General features: G+C 39.5%; 1 protein-coding gene across 1 annotated transcript in view; it reads right to left on the bottom strand.

Moving 5' to 3' along the window:
* Window positions 1-2,534: 2,534 nt before the first annotated feature.
* slc34a2 (solute carrier family 34 member 2) overlaps window positions 2,535-14,449 on the bottom strand; it is a 34,653-nt gene continuing 22,738 nt past the window's right edge. The window contains exons 8-13 of the mRNA XM_003226124.4: window positions 13,486-13,581; window positions 12,493-12,613; window positions 7,748-7,915; window positions 6,796-6,912; window positions 4,904-5,028; window positions 2,535-3,620 (exon numbers count right to left, since the gene is read on the bottom strand). Of these exons, the coding sequence (XP_003226172.2) occupies window positions 3,045-3,620; window positions 4,904-5,028; window positions 6,796-6,912; window positions 7,748-7,915; window positions 12,493-12,613; window positions 13,486-13,581 (1,203 nt within the window). The 3' untranslated portion in view covers window positions 2,535-3,044. The remainder of the gene's footprint in view (window positions 3,621-4,903; window positions 5,029-6,795; window positions 6,913-7,747; window positions 7,916-12,492; window positions 12,614-13,485; window positions 13,582-14,449) is intronic.

The raw sequence follows: 14,449 nt of genomic DNA, 5'->3' as shown, positions 1-14,449 counted from the left end.
TATGCTCACTCACTTGGAAAAATAGCTGTTAAGAGGGAAGGATTTATGGCCAAAATAAGTGCAGCAATGTAGCAATCACAGATTTACTACAGTCATGTAGAAAGCATAGTGCTAGAAGGAGAAAATATCATAGTATACAACAGAAAAGGACAATATCTTGCCCATCACCCACTCTCTCTACCAGTCCTCTCAATGTACTCAAGTGGAGGGAAATTTTCAAGAGGCAAACTGTGCAGAGATATGATCCGCATGTGGGGGTTGGTACTACATTCACATGTATACCCTTTTTATGGAGTCTATATATACACTTTCTTATAGCCAACATACAATGGTATCTTTCTACCGGCATAAACCCATGGAAAAGTCTGGGCACAGAACAGGATGTGTAATGAAACCCATGCCTGTTGCAGTGACATTGGCCAAAAGCCAGTGTAATGTTAGCAGAGGGAATGGTGCACTAAAAGAATTCCATCGGAGTTTCTCCTTTCACAAACGATAAGTGTTCTTTTTGGAGTAATAGTCAACAGTCCACCACTTTTTCAGAACTACATAGCCATGAAGTTAGATAGCTATGTTTCTGGTTATGTCTAAGCCTATGCCAAACTATGCTCTTACAAGCAGCTGGAGTCCCTGTGGTACATAGAACAAGGCTTCCACTAACAGTGTGTTACTTATGTAAACAGTGACTATCCACATATTGGCCTTCAACCTCATAATTCCTGAGCACTGGCCTTGCTGGCTAAGGCTGATGGGAACTGTGGCCTGATAGTCACTCCACAGCTGAAAGAGAGGTAGATGAGGAGATACTATGATCCATAACTAAGTGAAAAATGAGAGAGGAAGTCTATACAAATGTTTGCCTTTTTCTTTCAGAACAATTCAACACCAACAACATTCCTCTGAAATTCGGCCAATTGTGTGTTGAACGAATCTGTTCAAACAGAATGATTAAGTGAGAAAGCAACATTTTCATGTCCACTATAAAATAAGCAACATTTCCGCAAACAATCAAAGGAAGATAAGCATGATGAGGTTAAATCCCATTAAAATCAATCTACTGAAATGAATGAGATTAAAAGTGCTTCATATCAGTTGTATTGTGCCCTGTGTTCCCGGAGTGCTATTTGAAAGCAAAAACGAAACAAGTCTGTACAAAAGGAGGAGACGATATTCCTATATGAAGTTTAAACTGTACCATCCAAACCTACAAATGAACAGTATTGTGCTACAGCGTGAGTTTTGAAATAGGATTGTGCAAACCGAACTGCTTGTAAGATTGTCAAAAGCTCTTTTTACTGGATGAAGATTACAATCCTTATTCGTTTAAGACCTAGTAATACTGATTTTCAACTAACATGCATTTGAGATTAAGCTCCATTGAAAATAATGGCAGTTACTCCTGAGTAATCATGCATAGAATTGCATGTGTTTGGTGCTATAACTCCCATTGTTTCTGACCACAGGCTGAGGCAGATGGCGGATAGGAGCAGTAGTTCAAAGCCCTGGTTTGGGGAAGGACTGATCTAGCCAAATCTAAACACTGCTCATTTATGTATGCACTTTATTCCTCCTCTGTAAACAATAGGATTTAAAAGTGCTTAATATTGGCTGGAGCCCGATATGTATTTTTCAAGCACATATATTCAGATATCTACAGAAGCTAACCTGGCTTAATGAGACAAGGTGACTTTCTTTTCTGCTGACGTGATACAAATTGGGCATGATCTAGCCATAACTGATCCATTTGAAGTCCCAATGACTTAAACAGGAGTATGTTCCAATGAGAGCAAAAGGATCGTACAAACATACATTTTCCATATATACTGGTACACCCACAAAGATTAAACTTTAGGACAATGCTCTCTCTACTGCACAATCATACAATTTCCCAGTAATTTTAACTGACAACTAAAATATCATTAAATATGACTATGGCACATATACAAAATAATGGCATATGCATCTACTTATGTTTTTCCATCCCGAGAGGATGACATAACAACACGTTTCTCCCATTTCAGCCTCTTAACCCATTGTATCATCTAGGTTTTGTGTTATAAATTACTTTGAATAAATTTATGAAAATACATCAGTTTTCTCAAACTCTCACCTAGAATTAATTTTTTAAAATACGGGTTGAGTGTCCTTTTTCTGGAAATACAAAAAGTCCAAAGACTGAAAATTTTTCTTGCCCTTCTGGCAGTTCATTAACTTCATCCAAAGGGAGATAAAGGTAGTCAGAGTCACTCAGTGCTTTCAAGAGCACACTTTTGGGAGAGAAAGATTTATCCCATGCATCTTTTGGATCACAAATCTTTGGGAACACCTATCATTCTGGTGATGATGAGGCATTTAATCTTGTCTAAAGCCAAGTTTGCAATGGCCAGATCTTGCGACGGTTCTTGTTTTTTAAATGCAGCCTGCAAACTGTCTCATTCTGGGGGAAAAAGTTTTCTACAAAGTATTTACTTTAGGGCTCCTAGCAAGAAGACAAAAATCACAGAAACAACCGTGCTAAAAAAATGTCTCTCCTACTATGTTACTGTCCTTCTGTTTGGTATTATACTTTATTTCAAAGTATTGTTCTAAATCTGACCCTACTAATCATTTAATAGATCCCTTATATGCAGATTTCACATTCATTGTCTATGTACCTGGCCTTTGGGTCCTCTGATGACAAACTCTGAGTAACAGTTGAATGGCAGACCAAAAGCAGCAAAGGAAATAAAGGATTCATAGCAGTACTGAACTGCAGTAGAAAAACTCATATGGCAAAGTCCTCAGCACTGCTCTACTGCCTACTCTGGCTCAGCAGTGTAGAGTCAAGGCCCGACAAAGGCACCGGAGACAGCTTATGGTTCTTCACGAACAGCTAATAGTTTCGATTTGACTTATGGCCTGTTTGCCAAAACAGTGAACCACCATCAATCTGTTCTCTTCACTGTGCCGAAGAAGCTGATCAAGATTTCCCCTCTCAGCTTCTTTCCCCTTTCTTTACATTTCCCCCCCTTAGCCTCTTGTCCTCAAAACCTGACCTTCTTCTGCTAAAAGGCTGTGGTTGTCGAGTCTGTTTGCTTAGGTTTAGTTATCGATGGTGAATTTGGAAGATTGTTTTCTTCGTCGGCCAGTGAAATTGGGTTCACATAAGATTCCAGAGATTTTGTTGGCTTTTCTTTTGCCACGTCTTCCCCTTTGTCCCTTCTGCAGCATTTGCAACAGCAACAGCAGCATCTCCCACAGGTGGAGCTGACAGAAGTCACCACGTTGTCCCAAGGCTCCAGAGAACGCATCCATTTGGGGAGGAACCCCCAGTTTTGGAGTCTATGAGGCAGCAACTGCGGCTTCTTCCTTTGCAGAACATTGATGATGACCACAGCAACCAAGACGGTCAAAATGGGAATGGCAACGCCCACAAGGTACTGCCAGCCAGCCACCGACAGGCCAAAGACAGCCAGTGGGATCAAGAAGAAGCAGAAGAGAAGGTAAAAAATGGCAAACCACCTGTACTTGGCCGTCACGTTCCCTAAACCCTTGGACAACCGAATTGGGATGCGCATGAATGGGATTGGATACCACAGCAGAATCCCAGAAATATTGAAAAAGAAGTGGCAGAGAGCGATCTGAAAGAAAAAAAGGAAAACATGTCAGACCAACTATCAAGTAATGTGTGCCTTTGTGTATTATTTTAGGCTTCACTCATGCTATCAGTTCATCTTTCCTTCAATGGATCCACTGTTATAGGTAAAGGTAAAGGTTTTCCCCTGACGTTAAGTCCAGTCATGTCTGACTCTGGGGGTTGATGCTCATCTCCATTTCTAAGACGAAGAGGCGGCGTTGTCCGTCGAGACACCTCCAAGGTCATGTGGCCGGCATGATTGCATGGAGCGCCGTTACCTTCCCACCGGAGCAGTACCTATCGATCTACTCACATTGGCATGTTTTCGAACTGCTAGGTTGGCAGGAACTGGAGCTAACAGCGGCCGCTCACTCCGCTCCCGGGGCTTGAACCTGGGACCTTTCGGTCTCCAGCTCAGTGCTTTTACACACTCCGCCACCGGGGCTCCCACTGTTATATTATCCACCTATTATGAAACTCCAACCACCTGAGAATTCAACACTTTTGTTTCTCGTTACAATTAACAGGGCTGAGCAAGAGCAAATCTCCACCTCAGCTCATTTTTTTCTAACCAAACACATAACAATACACAAACTGAATGCTGTTGACCTAAGCAGCTTGAAAGACAGTTGCATCTGTGAAGTAGAAAATTTAGGTACCGCTTTATGCGGGGAGGCTAATTTAACTAATTTGTGACATCAAAAAACTTCCAGCAGCGTGCAGAAAGGAATGAGGAAGTACTCCATCAAGGACTCAGTGTCACAAGTGGATAATAAAGCGGCAGCTTCCCCTGTGGCCACAATCGAGCATACCCTCATGAAGCCGGAAGCTGGAAAATGTTAAATTGCCTTTGTGTCTGTCTATATGTCGTATGTCTAATGGCACTGAATGTTTGCCATGTATATGTGCATTGTGATTCGCCCTGAGTCCCCTTCGGGGTGAGAAAGGCAGAATATAAATACAGTAATTAAATTTTAAAAAAATAAAGGGTGTATCATATAACATGGGCATTTTCAGTAAAAAGTAATGAATAAATATATATATTTAGAATATATTATGCACTTTAGCAACCTGAACCCTTCAGTGCAATCCATTTGCCATTTATTTCTCATCACACTGAGAAACAACCATGCTGAACAAAAAAAAATTGGATTAAAGTGCCCTTCTTGTTTTCAGTATTCCTCTACTGAATGTGCAGTCCTAATACAGATAAAATACATATTGAGTATAAAATTTCTCATTAAGACTTTACATTTACAAATAACAAAAAAAACCCAAAATGCTAACCTGCAAAGAATACTTTAGTCTACTTCCTGGACTGGCCAGGGCTGCAAGAATAGCCGTCGTGGTTGTACCAATGTTGGACCCAAGGGTTAAGGGGTATGCCCGTTCAATACTTATAACACCAATACCTGAAAGGGGAAAAGGAGGATGGATTATAGTGCTTAAAATGTTACTTGTACATTATCTTACACTAATACAACACAACGAAACAGCCCTACAATTATAAAGCTAAGAGAGCTAACGAAGCTTATAGCTATAATACATCAGCCCTGTAATGTTACAGAATATTTCTACTGTATTCTATTTAATATGTTTTTTTATTTTCAATTCACATGTTCATAAAAAAACAGTGAAACAAATCTATACTCAAGTATATATGCATGTACCTGTACAATACTTCCTAATATCTATATAATATTTGTATTTTGTTATACTCTCTCCTTTTCCTACCCCATCCAATTTAGTGACTTCCCATCTCTTGGGTTGGAGACATCCATATGTAATTCCGTTCTTCCTTCCAATTACATTGTTTTTCTATTCTTCCTCCTGGCCTGATTTTTATTATTTATATATTCCCTACACCGATTCTAACAGGTTAAATGATGAAGCCTTCTAAAAAAATCTTTCCTTTTTTTACTGAGTTTAATGATTCCCAGACCTTGATAAAGGTTTTTTTGTGTTTTTTCTTTGTTTATCATTGCTAATTTGTCCATTTCTGCTATTTTAAAGACTTTAACCATCCACTGTTCTACTGTATTATTATAAAGTCTAGGTTATAACATCCTTTAGCTACAAACTGATTATACATGCATATGCTATAAAATAAATGGACAACAGGTCTCAATGGGTTGAACGTAGCTATCTTTGGCCCTTTCTACATTGCCATATAAAATCTAGATTATCTGCTTTGAACCGGATTATCTGGCAGTATAGACTCATAGAATCCGGTTCAAAACAGATAATGTGGATTATCTGCTTTGATAATCTGGATTTTTAGCAGTGTAGAAGGGGCCTTTGTCAACTGCTTCAGCCCCAAACAGTAGCTTCATTAGAATTGGTGTCACCCAGTGTGAAAACTGATGGTTTCCTACCTTCTTCAATATCAGACGATACCACAATATTGTAGCTAGTAGGGTTGGGCTCAAATTCTGTTTCATCTGTTTCATTTGTGGTTTTGTACCGTTTCATCCATTCAGATTGCACAGAACGGTACAACCCCACAGGAACATAAGAAACAATGAAATGAATTGAGAAAACAAACAGTAGCTGTCTAAGGTCCAAAAAACCAAAAAAATGTGGATTATCTGCTTTGATAATCTGGATTTTTAGCAGTGTAGAAGGGCCTAAGTCAACTGCTTCAGCCCCCAAGTCCATTTGTATAGACACCCATTTCTATAAGCAGAGGACGGAAAAGGAAATGAGGCCATATGAATGGAACAGAAACGGTAAGTAATTCTATACAAATGTACAACCCTAGTAGCTAGAATATCACACAAATTGGCAAAGTCAGTGACAGTGAAATAATGGGACTTCTAAGGGGAGGGGAATCCTAGACTCAGATCCTAGCGGATACTGGGAGTCCACTGTTTATGAAAAATGGTATACCTACTTGAAATAAAAAATAATGAATTTATTTTGCAAGACTGCATCAACATTTTATAGAGACATTTTTGGTGTCACCCTCTCTGATGGTGTCAGCTGGTGTGGTCCGAACCCCCAGCAGCCCCTAGTGATATCGCTTGCCCAAATAAGAGTTTTCTTACACATGGTTTTTTAAATACAAAATTAGTCAAGAACTGAAATTTCCCCTCTACCATTGAAAGCCAACCAGCAGATCAATCTAGCCTCCTCTGTCCAGCAATCTCTAATTCAAAATACTTCCATAGAAGACATACCAACAAGTGGAGTAATTGCAGAGGTAAACACAGAACTACTTTGAACAATGAAGGTCATGCCAGCACCCACTAGCATAGCCATGTATCCTGTCAACCAAGAAAACGGAAAGGGAAAATCTGGAGGGGGAAGAGAGAAGAATGAGATGCATTAACGGTTCACAAACATTTAGTCTAAATAATGCATAGGGGTTTTGTTGTGCTGTTGAACATTTACACAATGAACAATAGTTAGAAAATTGGCAACATTCAAACAACTGGAGACAAAATATGGGATAAGTGGATCTAATTTCAGAAAATGTGGGTAAAGAGTGCAGTGATCATTTTGTTTATCTATTCCATACACTGAGGTAGATGTGGAGTTGAGGAAAGAAATGGAAAGATATTTTGAGCAGAGAGGACTAAAGTGTTTCCTTTTTTTATTCATGTGAATGCATTCACAACCTCTTTTCAGATTTTGTTACATACTTTGAGGTCAGGGAATGAAAGAATAGGGTTGGATATGTATGTGAAAATTATTTGGGATGTAGCCAGCTGTCTTCACATTGTGAAGAGAGCTAACATGAGTTTAACACTGGAAGCACCTGGCGAGGATTCAATAAGTGAATTCTTCCCATCCAAATTTCCAGAAGTTAAGTTACCGATTCCATGTAAGTTGTCCTAACTATCCCCACTTGTGACTTCATTCTCATGTGGAAAAGAACAACAGAAAACAACTAGTGTGCAATTCAGTGTGTGAATGGAGGTAAACAAATTTTGGGGCTTTGGCACCATTTTTCTTTTCACTGATATACAAATTCAGTACGAAAAACACAGCTCAGAGGGTGCCTCTTTTATAAGATCCCATTGAAACTCATTTCACTGGAATTTCCACTGAAAAAGGATATCCTTGACTGTGCTCAATATTTGTAAATATTCTATTTGTTATGTTTTAGAAAACATAAGAAATTCTTACCAGTGTTGAGTGTTTTCTTGATAACACTTGCAACTTGTCCTTTAAGTACAGAATTCAGCAACTTGACTATTAGTATCAAGCAAGTGCACAGAACAAGCAAGGAAAAAGCAAGCAAGATGAGACCAATAGCAAGATCTGGGAGATCTGATCCTGCAAAAATGTGCTGACCTAAAAAAGAAGAAGAAATTAATATATTAGCTATTGAAGAAACTTTTGTTGTTCTGAGGACTATTCACTCACTCTAACATTAAGATAAATGTATCCTTCTTTTGAACTTTTGAAGGCAGAAAGATTTGAATAATTAGCACTACAAAACAGGCTCTGAGGCCCCTTCTACACTGTTATTTAATGCGTATTATCAAAGCAGATAATCGACATTATCTGCTTTGAACTGGATTATATAAGACTATACTTCCATATTCAAATCAGATAATCTGAATTTTATATGGCAGTGTAGAAGGGGCCTGAATCCCTGTCCATTAAAGTGCTTTTGCTGTATTGAATTATGGTTGCCATCTCATTTCTCTGATGACCTCAATTTAACAGCTATATAACTTCTAAAGTATGATATGGTTCTTTCCTTGCTGGGCAGTACTATGCTTACTGCACATAGTATATAATCTTATTCCAATTTGTACAACTTGGAAAATATGGAATAAATGATTTAAAAGAAAACAATATGGTATAGGTTTTGTGGCTACATGTGAACCCTATTGTATCTTCCCTGGATATGCTGTGAAAGCAGCTTTCAAAATCTTGATGTTCAGTATATGTTATGATTGAGCCTCATGGCTCTGTTACTGACAGACGTGGGCGTAAGACTCCTCGAGAGTCAGATACTCTCGAGGAGCGAGAGAGAAAAAGACTGCGAGACATATTTGCAGCACCATCTGACGAGGAGTCTTTCGAAGGGTTTACGGAGAGAATGGAGGAGGGGCTGGTTAGCTCAGAGGAGGATGAGATGGATTGGACTCGGGTAAGGGAGGAAGTGGGTGCCACTGGCCATGATGGGACAGAAGATGAATGGGGACCTTCAGGATTAGACCCATGGTTTAGCTGGAGGGATGGGACGGGATCCACAGCTGGAGATGCTGTTGGGCGTAGTCAGAGGTGTTCCAGCTCTGACGAGGAAAGTGATGAGGAAACGCCCGGGTTAAGGAGGACAGCTGACAGTGATGAAGATTTGTAACTGGCATAAAATGGGGCTTGGGAGCAATTGCAAATTGCGTTGGGCAAGGTAATCTGGGCAAACGCTTGGGATCCGTGTGTGTGTGGGACGCTTCCCTGAAGACTTGTGTGCTTTCCTGTGCTGTGACGTAAGTTGATTGGAATCCAGGGTCAGACGGCGGGAGGGATTGTGTGGGCATTTGTTTGTGCAAACCTGTGCTTACTCTTATTAGCTTGACCCTCCGTCGTCTTCTTGACGGACGCCATCTCCTGCTTTGAGAACTCGGACTGAACTGACCACGGCTTGTCTTCCCCCCTTCTTGGACTTGGAAAAACTACAAACGTCTGCTTCTGGCTTTGATCTACGGAACGGAACTGGTCTACTCAACTGCTACAATCCTTGGCTGATTTACTCGTGTTGGAGATCCTGTCTGCTGTGTGTGTGGGGGAGCGACGCAAGTTACTCTAAGCACAGTGTTGGCAGCAGAGAGGAATCTGCTGCCAATTAGTTGCATTCTTTGTATCTTTTGTTCCTTGGCTTTCGTTTCGTTTATACCCAGGCTGACGCAAACAGTTTGTTTTTACCCGGATTAAACTCCGGTTTAATCCGGTTTATCTTTTGAACATTTACTTTTGCCCCTTTTTGCTCCTAAAGGCAAAAACTGCCTGGCCCTTGTGTTTTACGGGCATTTTTGAGTTCTGTAATCTAATAAACTCTGTTACTTTGAATCTTGTGGCGTTCTGTCCTTGACAGTATATGATGCCAATTTATTGGCCAAGATTTTTGTAAGAGCCAATATAATAAATAAATAAATAAATAAATAAATAAATAAAATGTGTTATCGAAGGTTTTCATGGCCGGGATCACAGGGTTGTTGTATGTTTTCCAGGCTGTATGGCCATGTTCCAGAAGTATTCCCTCCTGACATTTCGCCCATATCTATGGCAGGCATCCTCAAAACTTTATTTGTATACCGCTCTATCTTCCGAAGGGACTCAGAGTGATTTCCAGTGTAGGTAAAGCATTCAATTACCAACATTGAACATACAACATAGCCATAATAAAAACATAAACATATTACTATTAAAACAAACATACACATTTAAAATTAGAAGCCAGTTCCAGTACTACTCCATTGGGTGAAATTCAACTACCAATGGTCAGAATTTCAAGGTAGGGCAAGACAACTACGAAAGGTTGGGCAAGGGCTAGTGCAACAAAGTAATATAGGGCCGGGGAGTGGGTAAAATGCAAACTGATGGCCAGGATAGAGCCTGGGATACTCAGTTCCAAGGCCTACTGAGCAGTTATAGAAGGACTAGACTAGTACAAGGTATCGTAGAGCCGAGGAAGTGGGTAAAGTGCAAAGCAGGATCCTAACTGGTGGCCAGGGTAAGGTCTGAGACTAATCATTTTTAAAGGCTTCCTGGAACCACCAGGTATTTAGATCCCTGCGGAAGAAGGATAGTGATGCGGCCCATCTTATCTCTCTGGGGAGGGCATTCCAAAAACGGGGCCACCACCGAGAAGGCCCTCTCCCTCTCGCTCCCACCACGGTTTCAAACACGGTTGGTGAGAGCGAGAGGAGGGTCTCCTCAGTAGATCTAAGAGTCCGTGCCGGTTCATAGGAGGAGATATGATTGCGGAGATAGGCGGGGCCCAAACCGTTTAGGGCTTTATATGTCATAACTGTCACCTTACATTGGGCCAGGCAATATAACACAATTCTCGGTTGGAGTTTCTTCTATGAGATAGACTGGAGAAGCCAGAGTGACAAACAAAAGATCATGTTGTATCCACAGAACATTCTGGGAACTTCATGGATGACTGCAATCCAGGGAATATTTTGCATAAGAAAGTCTCGGAGACTTCCTTGCCAAACTGATAATATCTATAAATTTGCAAGTACAAATGCAAAGCCTCAACAAAATTCCAGCCTTGGAAAACTTTACTGGAATAGGCAAGCTATTAGGCAGCGTGCCTCAGATGTAACACAATTCATTTCTATTCTTCCACTGCTGGGAAATCCCTCAACAAAGATCATGGCAAGACACCAGGAGTCAGCTCCATTTTTGTAGAAGCACACCCAGCTCCAAGATGTCACCCCCGCAGCATTGGCATCTTATCCATAGTTAGGTGCCATTGCTCAAGTGTTTGGCACTTAAGCATTCTTAGAAGGTTTCACAGGTGTGGAAAATGGTGGCAACCTTAGACTTCAAGCCCTATAGTCTATCTGAGACAGTTTTTACAGTCAAATTCAATTGCTTGTTCCAATTGGACTCATTGATGAATAAGTGGGATTTACATTTTAGCATTTGATTCAGTGGGTCTACAGCAGGCATGGGCAACCTTCGGTTCTCCAGGTGTTTTTGACTTCAACTCCCACATTTTCCACAACAGCAGGTAGGCTGTTAGAACTTGTGGGAGTTGAAGTCCAAACACCTTGAGGACCGAAGTTTGCTCACTAGCAACTGTACATGAGGAAAGTGTGACAGTATAACTTATTTTTCACCCAGGATTTGGACAATAATATGAATTCATTGAATCATGCAACCTTGTATTTGGATTACTATATGTAGGACTGCCTTTAAAATAATTTAGAAACTTAGGCAAATACAAAATTCTTTACTCAGACTGGTTATGGAGAGGATATAACTCCCTTCTTGAAATATCTTCACAAACAACCAATTCATCTCTGGGCAGAATTCAAGATGCTAGTTATGACTGCTAAAGCCCTATACAGCTTGGGTCCAGACTATCTGAAAGAGCATAGATATCGATATGAGCCACGATCAGTGAGAGAGTGTTTTATCGTGCATATTTGGTGAGAGACATGAGAGAGTCTTTTTAATCCCTGCCCCCAAATCATGCAATTCTCTTCCATGGGAGTTTTGATTGGCCCTATCTCTAATATTCTTCTAAACAATTTATTTAGGCAGTCTTTTGTATTTTAACTTGCTGCAACAGTATGTATTTTTACTGTTTTAATTGTGATTTTAAATTGCTCGTAATGTACATTTTTAAACTGAACTGTTTAAACAGTTTTTCTAAAATTTTGTATTAATAGTTTTTAGATATATTTTGTTTGATTTGTAAGACTCCCAAATTGCGCGAAGGCATGATATCGAATTAACAAATCAACAAACAAATACAGTAGAGTCTCACTTATCCAACACTCGCTTATCCAACGTTCTGGATTATCCGACGCATTTTTGTATTCAATGTTTTCAATATATCATGATATTTTGGTGCTAAATTCGTAAATACAGTAATTACTACATAGCATTACTGCGTATTGAACTACTTTTTCTGTCAAATTTGTTGTGTAACATGATGTTCTGGTGCTTAATTTGTAAAATCATAACCTAATTTGATGTTTAATAGGCTTTTCCTTAATGTCTCATTATCCAACATATTCGCTTATCCAACGTTCTGGCGGCCCGTTTACGTTGGATAAGCGAGACTCTACTGTACATGAAATCAAATTGTTCATGGTTTTCTCTCATGAGTAAACTCCAAACTTGGAACACAATGATTACAAAATCTTTGCAGAACTGAAACTGAAAGTTGTCCTTACATTTTTTAATATACTCTGTACCAGATACATTTCTAGTTGTCCATGTCAAGTTTCCATTTGCCCAGCAAAGGTCTGGAGATGTACAATTTGCAGACGATGAGACAGTAGTATTCACTGCAGTCTAGGCATTGACAAAGCAAACCAATAAAATCAATAACCTGTTCATTTATGACTTACTGTAGTTCTCCAGCGTAAAAGCCCTAGAACAAAGAATTCATCACAATAATGAAACTGATGGGACTGTCAAAATTTGAGGCCTCTTTCTGCCTCCCTCCGTTTTTTGCTATTTTAAAAAATATTCTGTTACTGAAGCCAATCTTCCCCTTCCTCCAAGTTAATAAATTATGTGAACCAAACTGAACACTCTATATCAATGGTTCTCAACCTGTGGGTCCCCATGTGTTTTGGCCTACAATTCCCAGAAATCCCAGCCAATTTACCAACTGTTAGAATTTTTGGGAGTTGAAGGCCAAAACATCTGAAGACCCACAGGTTGAGAACCACTGCTCTAAATGATAGAAGTATCAAAGTGGTAGTTTAGATTTACGGTAATACAAACAAGAGCTATGACAGAGTGGTAGACTTTCATGGACAGTACCAGTTGAATCGAGGCTTTCTTCCCTTATTCACACCTGCTACAGGCTACCAAGATATTTTTTTCAAGTCCTCTATATCAGATTTTCCCTCAGTACAGAGGGTTTTGGAAGAAACAGTGAGGTTTTGCAGAGATACATCATTTGCACATGGGTAAAGAAACCTTATCCCAGACTAGTATTTATTATCCTATGTTCAGTGCAAACAATGAAAACAATAAAGGGCTTTTGCTGACAATTATTATCTATAGGTGTAAATCTTCAGGATGATATTCTAAATGTAACATTTGCAATTTTCAAAGGAAAAAAAATACAACAGTCCCTTTCCTTTGGTTATTAATTGTCAAAAAGAAACATAAAGATGACTGTTTAATGAAATGACCATTTTAACAGTTCTCACCAGGCTATTTTCAGTTTTGCACCAATTTTTCACAAGACTCTTGTTTTTGGCTGCTTCATCTCCTGTAGCAATTCCACTTATCACGGATTTATCAAGCTATTAAAACAGACCAAAAAAGGAGAATTTGTATTATTTACTCAATGAGAATGCATCATTACATTATGGTTTACGTCTGTGCTACTTTGTATCTCAAAAAACAATCAAAAGGTGTCTCAAAATACAAATACACAATTAAAATGTAAAACTGAGAAATTGGCAAAATTACGTGTTTGAACTAGAAGAGGATAAATGTATTATTGAATCAAACAACAACTCCTGAACTAATCAGTAATTGCTCCCCAAAATCCTATCAAGTCCCCTTACTTGGCTAACTATCAATTACAGCTCTTTATTACTCAGTCTCAGTGCTGTATCTTTTCTCCTTCATAGCATTTTCTGAGCTGTGATCGGCTGGTACCAACTAGGCTTGCCTGGTTTCTCGCCTCACAGCAATTTACAACAAATTGATTGTTTTAAGGGGAGATAAACAATTGTGTTTTTTGCTTGATTTGTCTTTGTCGCAGGTTCTTAGCAAGACAGATTGCTAGGGACCAGTGGTTCAACTTGCCCAGGAAAACGTCTTTCCCAGATCTTCCTGGAGACGAAAGGGATTGAACCTAAAACCTTCAATAAAGTTCCTAAAGAACATAAATTACAGTAGCTTAGATTTCCACTGCTACAAATTATGAACAAGTCAATAGAATCAATTACCTGGGATTGATGGGCTCTCTTTTAATGGCAGTTTTCAAGGCAGAGGCTATCAGGCAACTGCTGGGCATGCTGTAGCTCTGAATTTTCTGCACTGGGCTTGAGCTGGACTAATGACCTAGAAAGCCTTTTTAGCTCTATGTCTTTAATACATTTAAACTGTAATTCTTGCTGAAGTTATATCTATAATGCCAGACACATGGAATCTAAACCAATC

Source organism: Anolis carolinensis, chromosome 5, assembly GCF_035594765.1.
Source record: "Anolis carolinensis isolate JA03-04 chromosome 5, rAnoCar3.1.pri, whole genome shotgun sequence".
Lineage (NCBI taxonomy): Eukaryota > Metazoa > Chordata > Lepidosauria > Squamata > Dactyloidae > Anolis > Anolis carolinensis.
Note: the sequence above shows the minus strand (reverse complement) of the source record. Positions and strands in the feature narration are given on the sequence as shown.